The sequence below is a fragment of the Corythoichthys intestinalis genome, chromosome 17 (assembly GCF_030265065.1).
Source record: "Corythoichthys intestinalis isolate RoL2023-P3 chromosome 17, ASM3026506v1, whole genome shotgun sequence".
Classification (NCBI taxonomy): domain Eukaryota; kingdom Metazoa; phylum Chordata; class Actinopteri; order Syngnathiformes; family Syngnathidae; genus Corythoichthys; species Corythoichthys intestinalis.
Window position 1 is genome coordinate 12,035,261 of NC_080411.1, and position 14,312 is coordinate 12,049,572.

The 14,312-nt window shown below is 37.2% G+C and overlaps 1 protein-coding gene across 1 annotated transcript in view; it reads left to right on the top strand.

Annotated features, from left to right (window-relative positions):
* add1 (adducin 1 (alpha)) overlaps window positions 1-14,312 on the top strand; it is a 57,424-nt gene that overhangs the window by 39,173 nt on the left and 3,939 nt on the right. The window contains 3 exon segments of the mRNA XM_057818462.1: window positions 277-462; window positions 3,959-4,054; window positions 14,092-14,312. Coding sequence (XP_057674445.1) covers window positions 277-462; window positions 3,959-4,054; window positions 14,092-14,312 — 503 coding nt within the window.

Below are 14,312 nucleotides of genomic sequence, written 5' to 3' on the forward strand. Positions count from 1 at the left end.
AAAATGTTTCTATTGGCCGATATTACCTACCTCATAATATCGGACAACTCTGTTAATATTGGTAGTATGGCTGGAAACGGAACTTTGCATCTGATTCTATCATTCAAAGGTAAGATTTTGTATATTACTGTTTTGAGTTTATGTACTCAACTGCAGACAGATTGTCCAAATCATTTTTTAAAATTCTGGATAGTTCCACTTCTGAAGATCCACTTATTTTGTATCTGGAATTATGGGTAATGTTGTCTCACATGCCCTGCCGACATGGATTTACAGTGCAGGAACAGGACTGTAAGGCTGCACTTTCCTTCAAGTTGGAAAGTGTATCGATGGTTGAAACAGCCTCAGAGCAGGGCTTCAGCCTCACGGATGAGGTCTTCCCGGACTCCCCCCACAAAGAGTTCCATTGCGCTGTGCTGCGAGCCCTCAGCAAGGAGCCACCGGAGGCAAAAAAGGCTGAAGGTACATGAGGTGAAGCGGAGGCGACCCTGTCCTTTCTCCCCTCTATGGGCGGGTTCTGAGTCTGCTGCTCCCCTCCCTGCCCTCGAATCCCCTCGCTCTGATGTCAAAGGCATCCGAGAGTTCTGCCGATTGGAGCGAGGAGCTGAGGACGCTCGCTCCTCGCATCCAAAAGTGTCATTTTGCTGTGGTGTGCTGTGCCATGCTTTACCTTTCCAATCAAAACAGCCCTTAATTGAGCTGAAATGGTCATGTTTCTTCCTGCTAACCCTTCCTTTATTGAAATCTGTTGGTGTTCAATCTCTCCTGCACCATGAAAACTAAGTAAAACCTGGACAAAGTTGTTGGTACCCTTAAAGAAGACACCCTTCCGATTGGCTAAAAAACAACGGCTAAAGTAAATTTAGGTGGTTCGGGGTTTTTACACACAAAAAAAACCCCTAACTTTTTGATCGTCATGGTATAAACGTGTTTAATATTTGCTCAGAGAATGTATCTGATTTACAGTATACATTGTTACCTCAAGATATGAAATTAATTCGTTCAAAGTGGCTTTCATATCATAATTTTTTTGTGTGTAATGAATCACGTTTTACATATAAATAGTAGTTTTCCGATAATGAGTTTTTAACCGTCCAAAAATCTGACACCGATATTAAACTGGAATACTGATTTATTATACATATTATTGCTAATTGTATTGTGATGCCCCACTAGATGCTTTAATAATGATAAATGTAACAACTTCAAGGTTTTCCAAATAAAATAAACATTCTCTGAAAAATAAGAGAGCAACTGTTATAGAAGAAGTGCCAAAATTATGTCCCATATAAATCAACTAAATTGAGATGAGCCAAAATTCACTAATAAATCACGTTTGTACAACTTACCCTAAAGAGCCACTACAGGCGACAGCAAAACAAATACAGGCAGGCAATTATAGGACATGCCAATGCAATGACAATTCCCAAGATGCATTTTGCACAGATTTTTAATTATGTGTTTTATTCCTTTTCTTAGTTATTATTTATGTCTGGTGACACCGAAGTGATATTTGACGAGTTTATAATGAATTATTTTTCATTTATTGTTCATTTTATTTGTGCACCACGAGTGATTAGGGTCTTGCCCTAAGTTTTCGAATCCCAAGCATCCAAGTTTGAAAAGGTCACTCTAAACACAGCTGCTGTGCTAAGCTGTGACCAACCCATCTACAAAGGCCGTAGGCTTGTACATTAATTTATAACCCAGCATACATACTGGTGCAAAACCGATTCCGATATAGGGCTGCAGCTATTGATTATTGATGTAATCGAATAATCTATCGATTAGTTAGTTCGAATAATTGAGTAATCGGATAAGAAACATTTAATGTGTTGCAGAACAAATTTAAGGAGGTGTAAAACAAAGAAACAAGTGTTTATGCTTGCAATAAGTTTATTTTGGCTTGCTAAGATTGCACTTTCAAAAGAGCAATAAAATGCGAATACAAAATTAACTACCGGAGTTTTTCTCAAAACTATTCAGATTTGCGGTTTCATTTCACAAGAACAATAAAAGCATTTAAAAATAAATTAAAATACCTTAGCTGAGCCTCAAACTGTATAAAAATAGTTAATGAGGATCTAAGTACAATTAAAGAACGATTTGCTAACTGGCTTAGCAAAAGTCCGCTAGTTTAAATGCTATAAAATGCAATTTTTTTTTTATTTTAAATTTTTTTTCTTCTTCCAAACAATGCTCTTAACAAATTTTTCAAACACATATTCCCACAATAAAACTACTAAAATACCTCTAAACTAAATTACGAAAGGATAAACATTTTAGCTCAAACAAAAACTTACAAACTTCTGTTGGTCTTAACAGGGAGCAGCGAGATTCAGCTATGTTATAAAGAGCCAAATTTGTTCCAAGCTCAGCTAAAACAACACATTGAACTTTATAATAAGGGTAAAACCAGAAGTAAGTAAGCCAAATGTATTTGATTAGTTCACTAAATCTAACCTAACTGTTAATACCTGTAAAGAAGTAGATAATGGGGTGTCGTGGCTCAGTGGTACAGTAGTTGTTCACCAACACTGAGGTTGTGGGTTCAGTTCTGCACTCTGGTGACCTGGTCTAAGTATCCTTGAGCAGGATACTGAACCCCACATGTGCCAAAGCGCTTTTAGTGGCTTAAAAGTGGAAATGTCCTATACAAGTGTAACTCCATTTACAATTATAGAACATTATACAAAAATATGAAAATGAGTGAGGTAATGTCTGAAAGAGATACCAAAAATAGGCCAAGAGGAGAGCAGGATCATGGTACTGTGCATGATGGGAAAGATTCTTGAGACTTGGTTGTGTTTTGGTGCTGCTTTGCTCCAACCAATATAGGTTGTCTTGAGTCTATGCTAAATAACGTTCAAATCACCAGACTGTCATGGCAGTCCTGATGAAAATGTGTTCCCTATTCTGAAAGCGCTTGATTGCAAGAAAAATATAAAGCTAAGGGCGCATTTTTGTCCAGGCTGTTTTCACTAGTTTAATTTACAATGTTTTTTGGGTTCTTTTGGCAGCAATAATGAAGCAATGACTGGTTATGTTTATTGCTTTAGTCGGCTTGATTTATTTTTTTGCAGTGGAAAATGTCGGGTTTTTCTTTCTACCAAAGATTTTGTCCATGTGTCTATTTGTTTGGCTCTGTGGGACACTTTAACTCTTTTGGTGCCATTGACGACGAGAGATGTCCAATCACGTGGCTTTTTTCATCCTTTCGCTAGTAGACGTCCAATCTAGTGCTGCAACGATTAATCGATTAAATTCGAGTATTCGATTAGAAAAAAAGATTCAAATTAAATTTTGCTGGTTTGAGTATTCGTTTCATTTAAATGGCATTGTAATAGTTTATTTTGAAAGTGTTTACATTTAGTTTTATTGATTTGGGTGGATACACTGCCTTCTTGTCTGCCTCATTTCACATGGCTTAAATCCAGGTGCTCCCTGTTAAGACCACCACAAGATACGTTTTTGTTTTTTGTTTTTTTTTGCATTCGTTATTTAGTTTACTGGTATTTTTAGCCTATTTTTTGTAGGAATGTGTGTCTGTACCCTTTGTTAAGAGCATTGTAAAAAAATTAGCATTGTATAGCATTTAAACTAGCGGACTTTTGCTATGTAAGCTAGCGAATTGTTCTTTTGTTGTACATAGATCCTCATTTATTTTTTATACCGTTTGACGCTTAGCTTAGGTAATTTAATTTTTCATGTTCCTTATCCGATTACTCGATTATTCGAACTCATGGTTCATCGATTAATGGACTACTAAAATAATCGATAGCTGCAGCCCTAGTCCAATCCATTTGAAGTGGGGCCGCAACCCTCTCAGTTCAAATGGTTTGGATGTCTATTGCCGCCAATGGCAGTTAAGGAGGCGTGTCCCCTGAGGATTAATGGATTAAGTCCTCTGAAATCATTTTTTTCTACTTTGGAAGTCAACTACATTTTCTTTTACCAGATCAAGAGCAAATAGCCGAACCCGAGGAGGAGGAGGAGGCCAAAGACCCAAAGGCGACCTGTACGCCACCCAGCACTCCAGTCAGAGCAGAGGAAGGTACGGTTTGCCCAGCCAGTCATACCTCCAGGCAGGATGGATGCCGTCCGTCTCTGCTGGTCTTCCAGCGGGCAATGTGAAATCTCCTATGCATCCTTGTGGCTGTTTAAATGTTTTAATCGCATTACTATTGTTCTATGTTTGTGTAATAACAGACCAAGAGGCACAATGAGTATGGTGGAAATATTAATAGTGAAATAAAACATTTATATATTTTAGTCAAATTCTTACATTAGCTTTTTTGCTCAACCCGTTAACTAAAATTTATTACCAGATGAATGTACATTTATTGCTTTTTTTCACCTCAGTGAAAAAAAATATCCTGGATAAGAACACAAAAATTAAATGAACAGTAGTTGCTGTGATGAGCCTTTATACACTATAAGGGGCGGGAACCTCTGGCTACCCCCGATACAATACGATTTTCGATACAAGGCTCATGAGATCTCATGATATGGTAATATAACAATTATCTAGGAGAGGAAATCATTCTAGAATATGTAACATATCGATTTTTGGTCACTTACTGTTGATTTGGGGGGCATTTACAGATCACTTCTTGTTGATTTTGGGTTACTGAACAGGAAGTGACCCAGGAATGTCCTTAAATTAGTGTTGCAACAATTAATCGATTAACTTGAGTAATTTGATTAGAAAAAACCATTCGAATTAAATTTTGTTGCTTCATGTATTCGTTTAATTAAAGTGGAGTTGTATTGGTTTGTTTTGAAAGTGTTTACATTCCGTTATATTGATTTGGGTGGATACAATGCCCTCTAGTGGCAACAGTACATGACACAATAATTGTGTCAAAAATATGACACAACTCATTTCACATGGCTGAATCCAGCTGCTCCCTGTTAAGAACAACATAAGTTTTTGTTTGAGGTAATGTTTTTTTCATTTGTAATTTAGTTTATAGGTATATTTAGCTGTTATGTGTGGGAATATGTGTTTGAACGGTTTGTTGAGAGCATTGTTAAAAATGTTCACATTTTATAGCATTTAAGCTAGGGACATTTTCTATGCAAGTTCACCAATTGTTCTTTTGTTGTACTGAGATCCTCATTTAGTTTTTTGTTTTTTCTTTAATACCATTTGAGGCTAAGCTAACGTAATTGCGCATAGTTTGAAGAAACACTCAGAAATCTTTTAAAAGTGAAATCTTAGCAAAGCCTTTGTTTTACATCCCTAAAATGTATTCTGCAACACATTAAATGCTCCTGATCCGATTATTCGAACAAACTAGTTGATAGATTAATCGACTACTAAAATAATCGGTAGCTGCAGCCCTACTCGATTCAATCGATTAGTTGTTGCAGCCTTATGAAGAAGCTAGTTTAGACAGTAAGATGTCCGAAATTTGGCAAAAATGCTAATTATTATTTACCAAAGTAAAATTTTTGTTCATGTCCTACTTTAACAAAAAATCTAATGAATAAATCTGATATTTACAACTAAGAAGCTATATGTATGTTATAATTTCAAGAATTTAGACAAGTATGAGGTGAAGTAGGTCCTAAACGATTAATCGGTTATCAAAATTGTTGCCAATTAATTTGCTAATCGATTAGTTGTTGATTAATCGTTTAATTGTTGCACCTCTAGTCATTAAGCATAACTGCTGTGACCAGCCCTTGTACAAAGGCAGAAGGCTTCTACATTCAATTTGATGGCAACATACATATTAGCCCAAAACCGATAATGAAAAACTAATGTTGATATTATTCGATATCATTGTAAAATGCTGTTATCGTACCCAATAATGTCGGACAACTCTAGTTTCATGAGCTAATGTGAACTCATTGACTGCCATTGACAGTGATAAACGATCAATGCATTTTAACTGGGAGGGCTGGCAGCGATAGATTGACAATGATTCGTACTAGATGAAAAAACAGTTGTAGCTCATTTGGACTTGGCCATCCCAGATTAAATGGATTTGATGTCTATATCAACCAATGGCAGCGAAGGAGTTAAATTGTTTCAAACTAAAATTTTCGCTGAAATAGTTTTATGCTGAAAATTGGCCTTTGAAATGGACTTTTTCATATCAGAAAAATTGCTCGAAAAAAATCAATTCAATTACTGTTAACTTTCTAAAATAATAAGTTTGTATGCCTTTGGTCTTTATTACCGTTGGATTACACCTACGACAAAGCAGCATCTGCAGTTATTTTGCAAGATTAATTTCGAATTCCCTATTTAAAGTCGAAATGAGATGTAAATGGTGTGCGGCTTTGACGTCTGGTGTTATCCAAACTTTAATTGTTGCTCTATAACATGTCTCCCTTTTGATCCTCCACTTCCATTGTCCATCTTGTCGGGGTCCACAAAGAATGGCGAGCCGCCATTCTTTTTTAATTCTCACCCCGTTCAAATTTTGTTTGATTTTTAATTTTCAACACTGTGCCTGTGGTTTGATCTGCATAGACATTTGTTTCTACTTGTGCTTCTTTTCTTCTTTGTGGCTGCGATTACAATCAGGAGATGGAAATGCAAAAGAGTACCTGTTACCATAGTAAGTACGTACAGTTCCATGAGCCCCCGCCCCCCATCCAATGACCACTTTCATGCTTGTCTTTTGGCATCCGCCTCCTCTTGCTGCATGGCTGTAGAGCTAGTGCTATGTGGACTAATCACCTTTTGACTTTTAATGTCTCTCCTGGTTTCTTCTAGATGTGGGTGAGGTTTATTTCAGAGCTCATTATTTATCACAAAAGCACTTTTAAAAACAGAAAACACCTTTCGTGAGTTTTAATACATTTTTTTATAAGCCAGTGGTTAATAAACTGGGTTCGATCAAACTACTATCGGGTTCGGCGAAGTTTAAGACATGCACTGCTTTATTGTCAAACGCTGACTAAATCCAGGCAAAGTGGCACTTTCTACCAGGTTTTGGACTAGTTTGCCCCCAATTTACAGGCTTTATTCCATATTCCAAGTCCTCTATTTGATAGGAGGAGAAACTGGTTTGCTCAGTGGAAGGTAGACTCACACTTGGTATGAGGAAATGCAACAATATGGAAGCATTATTGTATCAAAACTATCTGCAAATGCGTACCTGGATTCACAAATACGTAGGCAGTAGGGTTGGGCGTCTATAGGATCCGGGAATAACACTCTGGTTCTCCCGAAACCGTTCGAATTTTTTAATTTTGATTCCAAGTTGCGATGCCCTGACCGCCAACCTGAAAAAATGGCTGCCGAACAAGTGGCTAATTTGGTTTAGCACAAAAACGTGTTGCTTCGCTTCACATAAATGACAACAAACAGAAAAAACACACCGAAATGATATTAGACCCTCTGTTAAAACCTGCAAACTTACAGATTTAGTTTTATCAAGGGTTCCCAATAAAGATGTCCTGATCGATCGGGATGCCAATCGATCGGGTCCGATCACGTCATTTTCAAAGTATCGGAATCAGCAAAAAAAATATCAGACGTGCCTTTTTTTAATATTCATATATTTTTTAATTAAATCGTCTTCTAATTGTATTTAACGTTGCAGACAAAATGTCTTACACTCATCCAGAGTTTTTAGTTTTGGCTTAAAGTAGGGCTGTCAAATTTATTGCGTTAACGGCGGTAAAATTTTTTTTTTTTTTATTAATCACGTTACAATATTTAACGCAATTAACGCATACGCTGCACGACCCACTCACGCATTGTCGCGTTCAATCTATAATGGCGCCGTTTTATCTACATATAGAGCTAAAAGGCAGCGTAAAATGAGTAGAGTGAATATTGGCAGTCTTTGGAGCCTTGCCCCGCTCAAACTGATTAAAATGACAGCACAGTGTCATGTCCACTTGTTACTTGTGTTTTTTGGTGTTTTGTCCCCCTCAGCTGGCGCTTGGGTGCGACTGATTTTATGGGTTTCAGCACTATGAACAATGTGTAATTATTGACATCAAAAATGGCGAGCTACTAGTTTTTTTTTTTTTTGAAAATTTTACAAATTTTATTAATACGAAAACATTAAGAGGGGTTTTAATATAACATTTCTATAACTTGCACTAACATTTATCTTTTAAGAACTACAAGTCTTTCTATCCATGGATCGCTTTAACGGAATGTTAATGTTAATGCCATCTTGCTGATTTATTGTTATAATAAACAAATACAGTACTTATGTACAGTATGTTGAATGTATATATCTGTCTTGTCTTTCCATTCCAACAATAATTTAAAGAAAAATTTGGCATATTTTATAGATGGTTTGGATTGCGATTAATTACGAGTAATTAATTTTTAAGCTGTGATTAACTCAATTAAAAATTTTAATCGTTTTACAGCCCTTGTATGTCTACAATATGGCGGCAATCACAAACACAAACAAAGAGCTTTTTAAGTTGAAAATTCTGGTAAATAAATGCGTACATCCTGGAATTTCTATAGATATGAACATAAAACAGTCTAGATTATTGGTTAAAAGCAAAATTTTACATAAATATTTCAAGCTAAAAATACGCAAATTTTTTCCATGCATTTTTTTCACGTTTCAAAGTGCATGCATGGGGATATTTTATATAATACTTACCTTGAATCCTTGACCAAATCACTTTGAGGCACTACTGCCGCTTGTATGCAGTAAAACCTTCATCCTTTTTCCACCTAAATCCGGAGTTTGAACGCAACGTGCGTTTGAGTTGATCACAGTGAAAGCCAAACGCTCTGCCTGGCGCAATGTTTGTGGGAGCTGTCTTGTCAACTGATGGTGAAGTCTATGAATATACCTCCAGCGGGCGCAACCGCACAAGAACCAGTGTTAATATTAACCAATACTTTTGTACCAGACCCTTACAGAACCGTGACCCCCGTACTTAGGTACGTACCATTGCACGCTTAATGTTAAAATGAAAACGTTTCACATTTAGACCCATTTAACATGCTGTACAAATTTGAAAAAATCTGAACCGGAATTTGGTTAAATCAGGGTATCATGGGCTCTTAAAAACTGGGCTCTTAAAAAGTCTTTAAAAAAGTCTTTAATCCAATCATTTGAATTTGCGGCCTTAAAATATCTCAAATTGTCCTAAAATCTCACAAAAGGTCTTAAATACGATTTTGAAAGGTCTCAAAAATCAAGTGAAGGTTTTTTTTTTACAATATACTAGGGCTGTCAAAATTATCGCCTTAACGGGCAGTAATTAATTTTTTTAATTAATCACGTTAAAATATTTGACAGCACAGTGTCATGCCCACTTGTTACTTGTGTTTTTTGTCTCCCTCTGCTGGCGCTTTGGTGCGACTGATTTTATGGGTTTAAGCACCGTGAGCATCGTGTATTTATTGACATCAACAATGGCGAACTACTAGTTTATTTTTTGATTGAAAATTTTATTAAAACAAAACATTAAGAAGGGTTTTAATATAAATTTCCTATAACTTGTACTAACATTTATCTTTTAAGAACTACAAGTCTTTCTATCCATGGATTGCTTTAACAGAATGTTAATGCCATCTTGCTGATTTATTGTTATTATTAACAAATACAGTACTTATGTACAGTATGTTGAATGCATATATCCGTCTTGTGTCTTATGTTTCCATTCCAACAATAATTTACAGAAAAATATGGCATATTTTATAGATGGTTTGAATTGCGATTAATTACGATTAATTAATTTTTAAGCTGTGATTAACTCGATTAAAATTTTTTATCGTTTGACAGCCCTAAAATATATATAAACTTCAGTCTCGCTTTTAGATGTTTCGATTTTTGAGGACGCCAAAATCTAACTACAAAGCTGCGTTGCCCGCCTATTTTACTTAATCTTTTTTTACGTTATTTTGGCGGTATTGATATGGAAAGGGTCTCCTTGAAAAGTGGAAAAGTGCTATATAAGTATAACACCATTTACCATTTAAACTCTATTCAACATGGTCTTCAAAAGTCTTAAATTTGGCCTGTTGAAACCTGCAGATACCCTATAGATATTAGCTTGCTAGCTTAGCTACATTGGTTTTGAATTTAGAAAAATTGCTTTGTTATCTAATTCCAAAGGGTTCAGTGAATGCGCATTTTAAACCTTCAGCAAAGTTAAGAACCACTAATATAAGCAATATCGCCAAAAATTGACCTGGCACATTGAGTAATATAAAAAAGTAATAGCTCCTGAAGTAACCCTCACCAGCCACCTTTTCGTTATTAGCTAACCTTGCTAGCTAAGCAACGACCCACCGTCACAGATTAACCATATTTTCTCAAATCCGGGTGGAATCTGAATTTTTTTATTTCATTTTTTATGTTACAGATGTCTCCTTCAACAGGTACACAAGTGCCTTTTTTGAGTGTGTATGTTGCTTCCCGCTGTTGACTTTTTATGTCGTTGTCCTTTTAAACGCTGCTTCAAGGCCAGCCGTTGGCATTTTGTGAAATGTATATGTGTGCGAGTCTGGAGGGGAGGAATGATGATAGTTGCGTTGTGAACAGTTTACATTTAAGACTAACGTTAAAGTGGTGTTTTTTGGTAGCTGCGTGAGCTTACCAATTTGTTTGGCTAATATTAGAATGAATTATCCTCCTGCGACCATTTTAATCATTAAAGTCAGTGTTGTTTTTGGCAGCCCTTGGAATTTTTGTTGTCTTTTGGGCGAGTCTTTGTCATATTTTAGTCATTTCAAAACGTGTTGGTCATCATCTAGTTTTAGTCGACGGAGTCTCATCCACGTTTCGTCTAGTTTTAGTTGACAGTTACTCAAAATATTTTCGTCTGTAAATTTCAAAAGTTTTTGTCCAAATATAAATAAAGGTTTCCAACAATTTCGAATGAACGCAGACAGACGAGTGTAGCATCTACAAGGACAACGCCAACTTTGTGATGATAATACACACAAAGGAAAAGCAGCAATTAAATCCACCTGAAGCAGTGTATGTAAAATATCTGAGCGTTAACACTGGGAAGTCTGGGATTTTTTTTGTTGCTATTCTTAAGAGTCTATTTCCCAGTAATAGCTCATTTACCAAACAAACAGCTAAAGTGGTCTAATAGCTAAATGCCATTTTGCCAACTGGCTCTCTAGATTTACTGACCAGAAAAGCCATGTGGCTCTGCTTTAAACTGGCCAGTGTTTTAACAGGACGCTCGCCAACTGAAGCTAATGTGAATGCTACGCTAATGCTAGGAGTTACATTTAACATCTGGTGATGACTCAGTACAGACTTTTAAAGGCTAAAGCAGCATTGCATTTTCTCTCTTGTCAAGTTAAGAAAACAAATCTTACCATGCGTTTTTTCCAAACAAGCAAGATGGAGCGCAGCCTAGCTTTAGACACATCCTAAACTCTGTTGAGGAGAGAGCGAGGGAGAGGCGTGGTCAATCTCACATGAGTGACACAACCCAAACACAGCTACGATGCAAGCTGACGTACTCCAAGTTAGAGATGGGCGATATGGCCTTAAGTACATATCACTGTAAATTGAGCAGATTTACCTCGATTACAATAAATGACGATAAATTCGCGCAAGCGGACTGTTTTATAATTCGAAAATCTGAATCGATGCATGAAATACAAATTAACTGTTTCTCTTTGATTTATTTACCAGCTTTCAATTTAACATATTTAACATTTGTATAAGCAGTCTAAACATTAATTATATACAAATTTCTTGTAAACAATAAGAATTCAAGTATAACAATTTATAACAGCTTGTATGACTTGAACAATGTAAAACATAATAAAAATCAAGACGACGACTTTGCAAACATGTCATTGTAACACAAATGAGTTACAGGTTGAATAGTACACTTCAAACAAACAACTTGTTGTTAATGACTGCTGTGACATAATTACGCCACACAAGTGTTTACTTCAAGGTTTCAGCTTTTTTTTTCCAGAGCATTTTTTAATCAATGCACGCACACATGCACCCCTCTATTGCGCTTATGCTAATGAAACATTTAAGATTTTATGATGGCAGTAATGACACAGAATAAAGCAAACACCTACAGAAAAATAGCTGTGGCCATTAAACGGTCATATTATAGCCTTCACTGTTGGATTATAATTTATGAAGAATGCTTTACCATCATAATAGCTATCAAAGAAATCACACACACACATACACAAAATAACATACTAATTGCTAGATGCAGTCCGTGCCCAATCCACTCATTAATTTCAGCTGTTTCGACAAGGTTAGAGCCGCTATCCGACTCCATCAAATTGTTTTGTAGTGTTAGCCTGTGGCCTGGCTACCAGTAGAAAGCACTGAAAGCACCCTCTCCTGAAATCGTGAGAACCAGGGAGGAAAGCGGGGGAAAGCCCGTCTGGAGCCCGCCAAGAGTCTACTTAATGTTGGGTGAAAGTTTGGCGAAGCTCCCTTAAAGCAGACTCAATCACATTTGCTCGTAGCGTTAGTTGCTAGCGTTAGCCTAGCGGGTATCTGTTTGTTTGATTTCCTGATAACCACATGACTTCATACGTAAGCACACTGACTGCTTTCTTAAAGGGGAATGAACATAGCCGAACAATACAGAGCGGGATGGAAAGACAATATTTTCTTGTTTATTAAATTTCAGAAATTACTGACATTGTCAAAATTACGTTGGTCATCGTGAAGAATTTCGGTAATGGTAAATTTTCGGTATACCGCCCGGCTCTACTCCACATACAATATATGAAAATGCCACGGGTTGCAAACATACGTTGCATTTTCGTCTCAATATCTACTCTTTAGATGAAAATTGGCATTTGGGTCACTTGTTCTGTTCTAGTCGCTCAAGCAACGTTTTTAGCTCGTCATCGTGACGTCGTCATGAAAAAAATGTTCGCTGACGTAATATTTTCGTTAGTCAATGTTGACGAAAACAACACTCATTCATTTTAAAACTTCCTATAAGATACACTGTGACTATAATCATTTCTGTTTGGCTTGAGGGATTCGTTTTGAGTTGTTGGTCTCAGGAGGTTCAAGGGGAAGTTCAGAATTTTTTAAATAAAGCTTAACCTTCACGTTAGCGGCAGATTAGTTAGTCGGTGGAGTTGATTTCAGCAAATTCCGTGCAATTTGTTAGTTATTTGTTAGTTTCAGGGCTCCAGAGTGGCTAAGCTAGCGCAAGTCAATGATCCCTGCTTAGCATACCAATAAAAAAACAACATATATACACATGAGAATCACTAATGACCCATGCAGTCAATAGTGTTGGCTATGTTTTCAGGATAAAGTTATTAAAACTTTACATTGCATGTCAATAATTCTAGTGTGAACTGCAAGTTTTGTAATCCAGCAGCTCTGCAGGGTACAGGCTGTCTAACACATCATTTTTTTCACTGATTTATTTTTGTGGGAATGAAATAGACTCCCCTGCAAGACTGAGCACGAGGGTCCGAAGCAGTCCTGTCTATTGTGGTTGCATTACGTATCTTAAAAGAAATAGTCCTGCAGAATAAAATGAATGACAGCAGTTTGGTGTGACATTGTTTTGGTTGCATGGGTATTTTGAACAATGATCTGCATTTTGAATATATTTGACGTTAGATCTGTTAATATCGTTTTTTATTGGCATGCTAAGATGGCACCATTGACTCTATAGCCACTCTGGAGCCCTGAAACTAACAAATAACTGACAAACTGCAAAGAATTTATTGAAATCAACCCCGACTAATTAAACCCCCGCTAGAGCGAAGATTAAGCCTAATGTGAAATATTGTGAACTTCCCCTTTAAGATTGTTGCCGTGTAGTGTGGTGACCTTAGTGGCGTGGTTGGTTTTGCTTTACTTAAAGCACTTATAGCAGAATATAATATATATTTTCTTGTCTATATACACAGGGTGGAAATGATCAAAGGAATGGCACTTGTTAAGATTTTGCTGTTTAAATGAAGGTAAAACTAATTGACAAACGTATACAGTACTAGATTTTTTATTTTTTTTTCTGCTGTGCGGATTTATGGTATTTACTCAACTGGGCAACAGTTGGCTTTTTCAGGGAATGCAAAAGGGGCTTGTCTTCCAGCAGCTTTGTTGCGCGTGACCGCAAAAGCGCCACCTTCCTGTCAATAATTGTCACCGCTCTGCACCCCGACAGAGACCTTGCCGGAGCCCACGTTTAAGGACGACAGCGACGCCGCCACCTTGAAACAGACCCTGCCCGACTTAACCCCAGACGACCCGTCCGACGCCCCGGCGCTTCCAGTCGAGGACTCTGAAGCCGTCTCCGCCCCTGCTGCCGCGGAACCCGCCGACGACGGCGAGGAAGCCGCTGCCGCAGACGCGGAAGGCGACGAGTCTCCAACCAAGTCTCCCTCC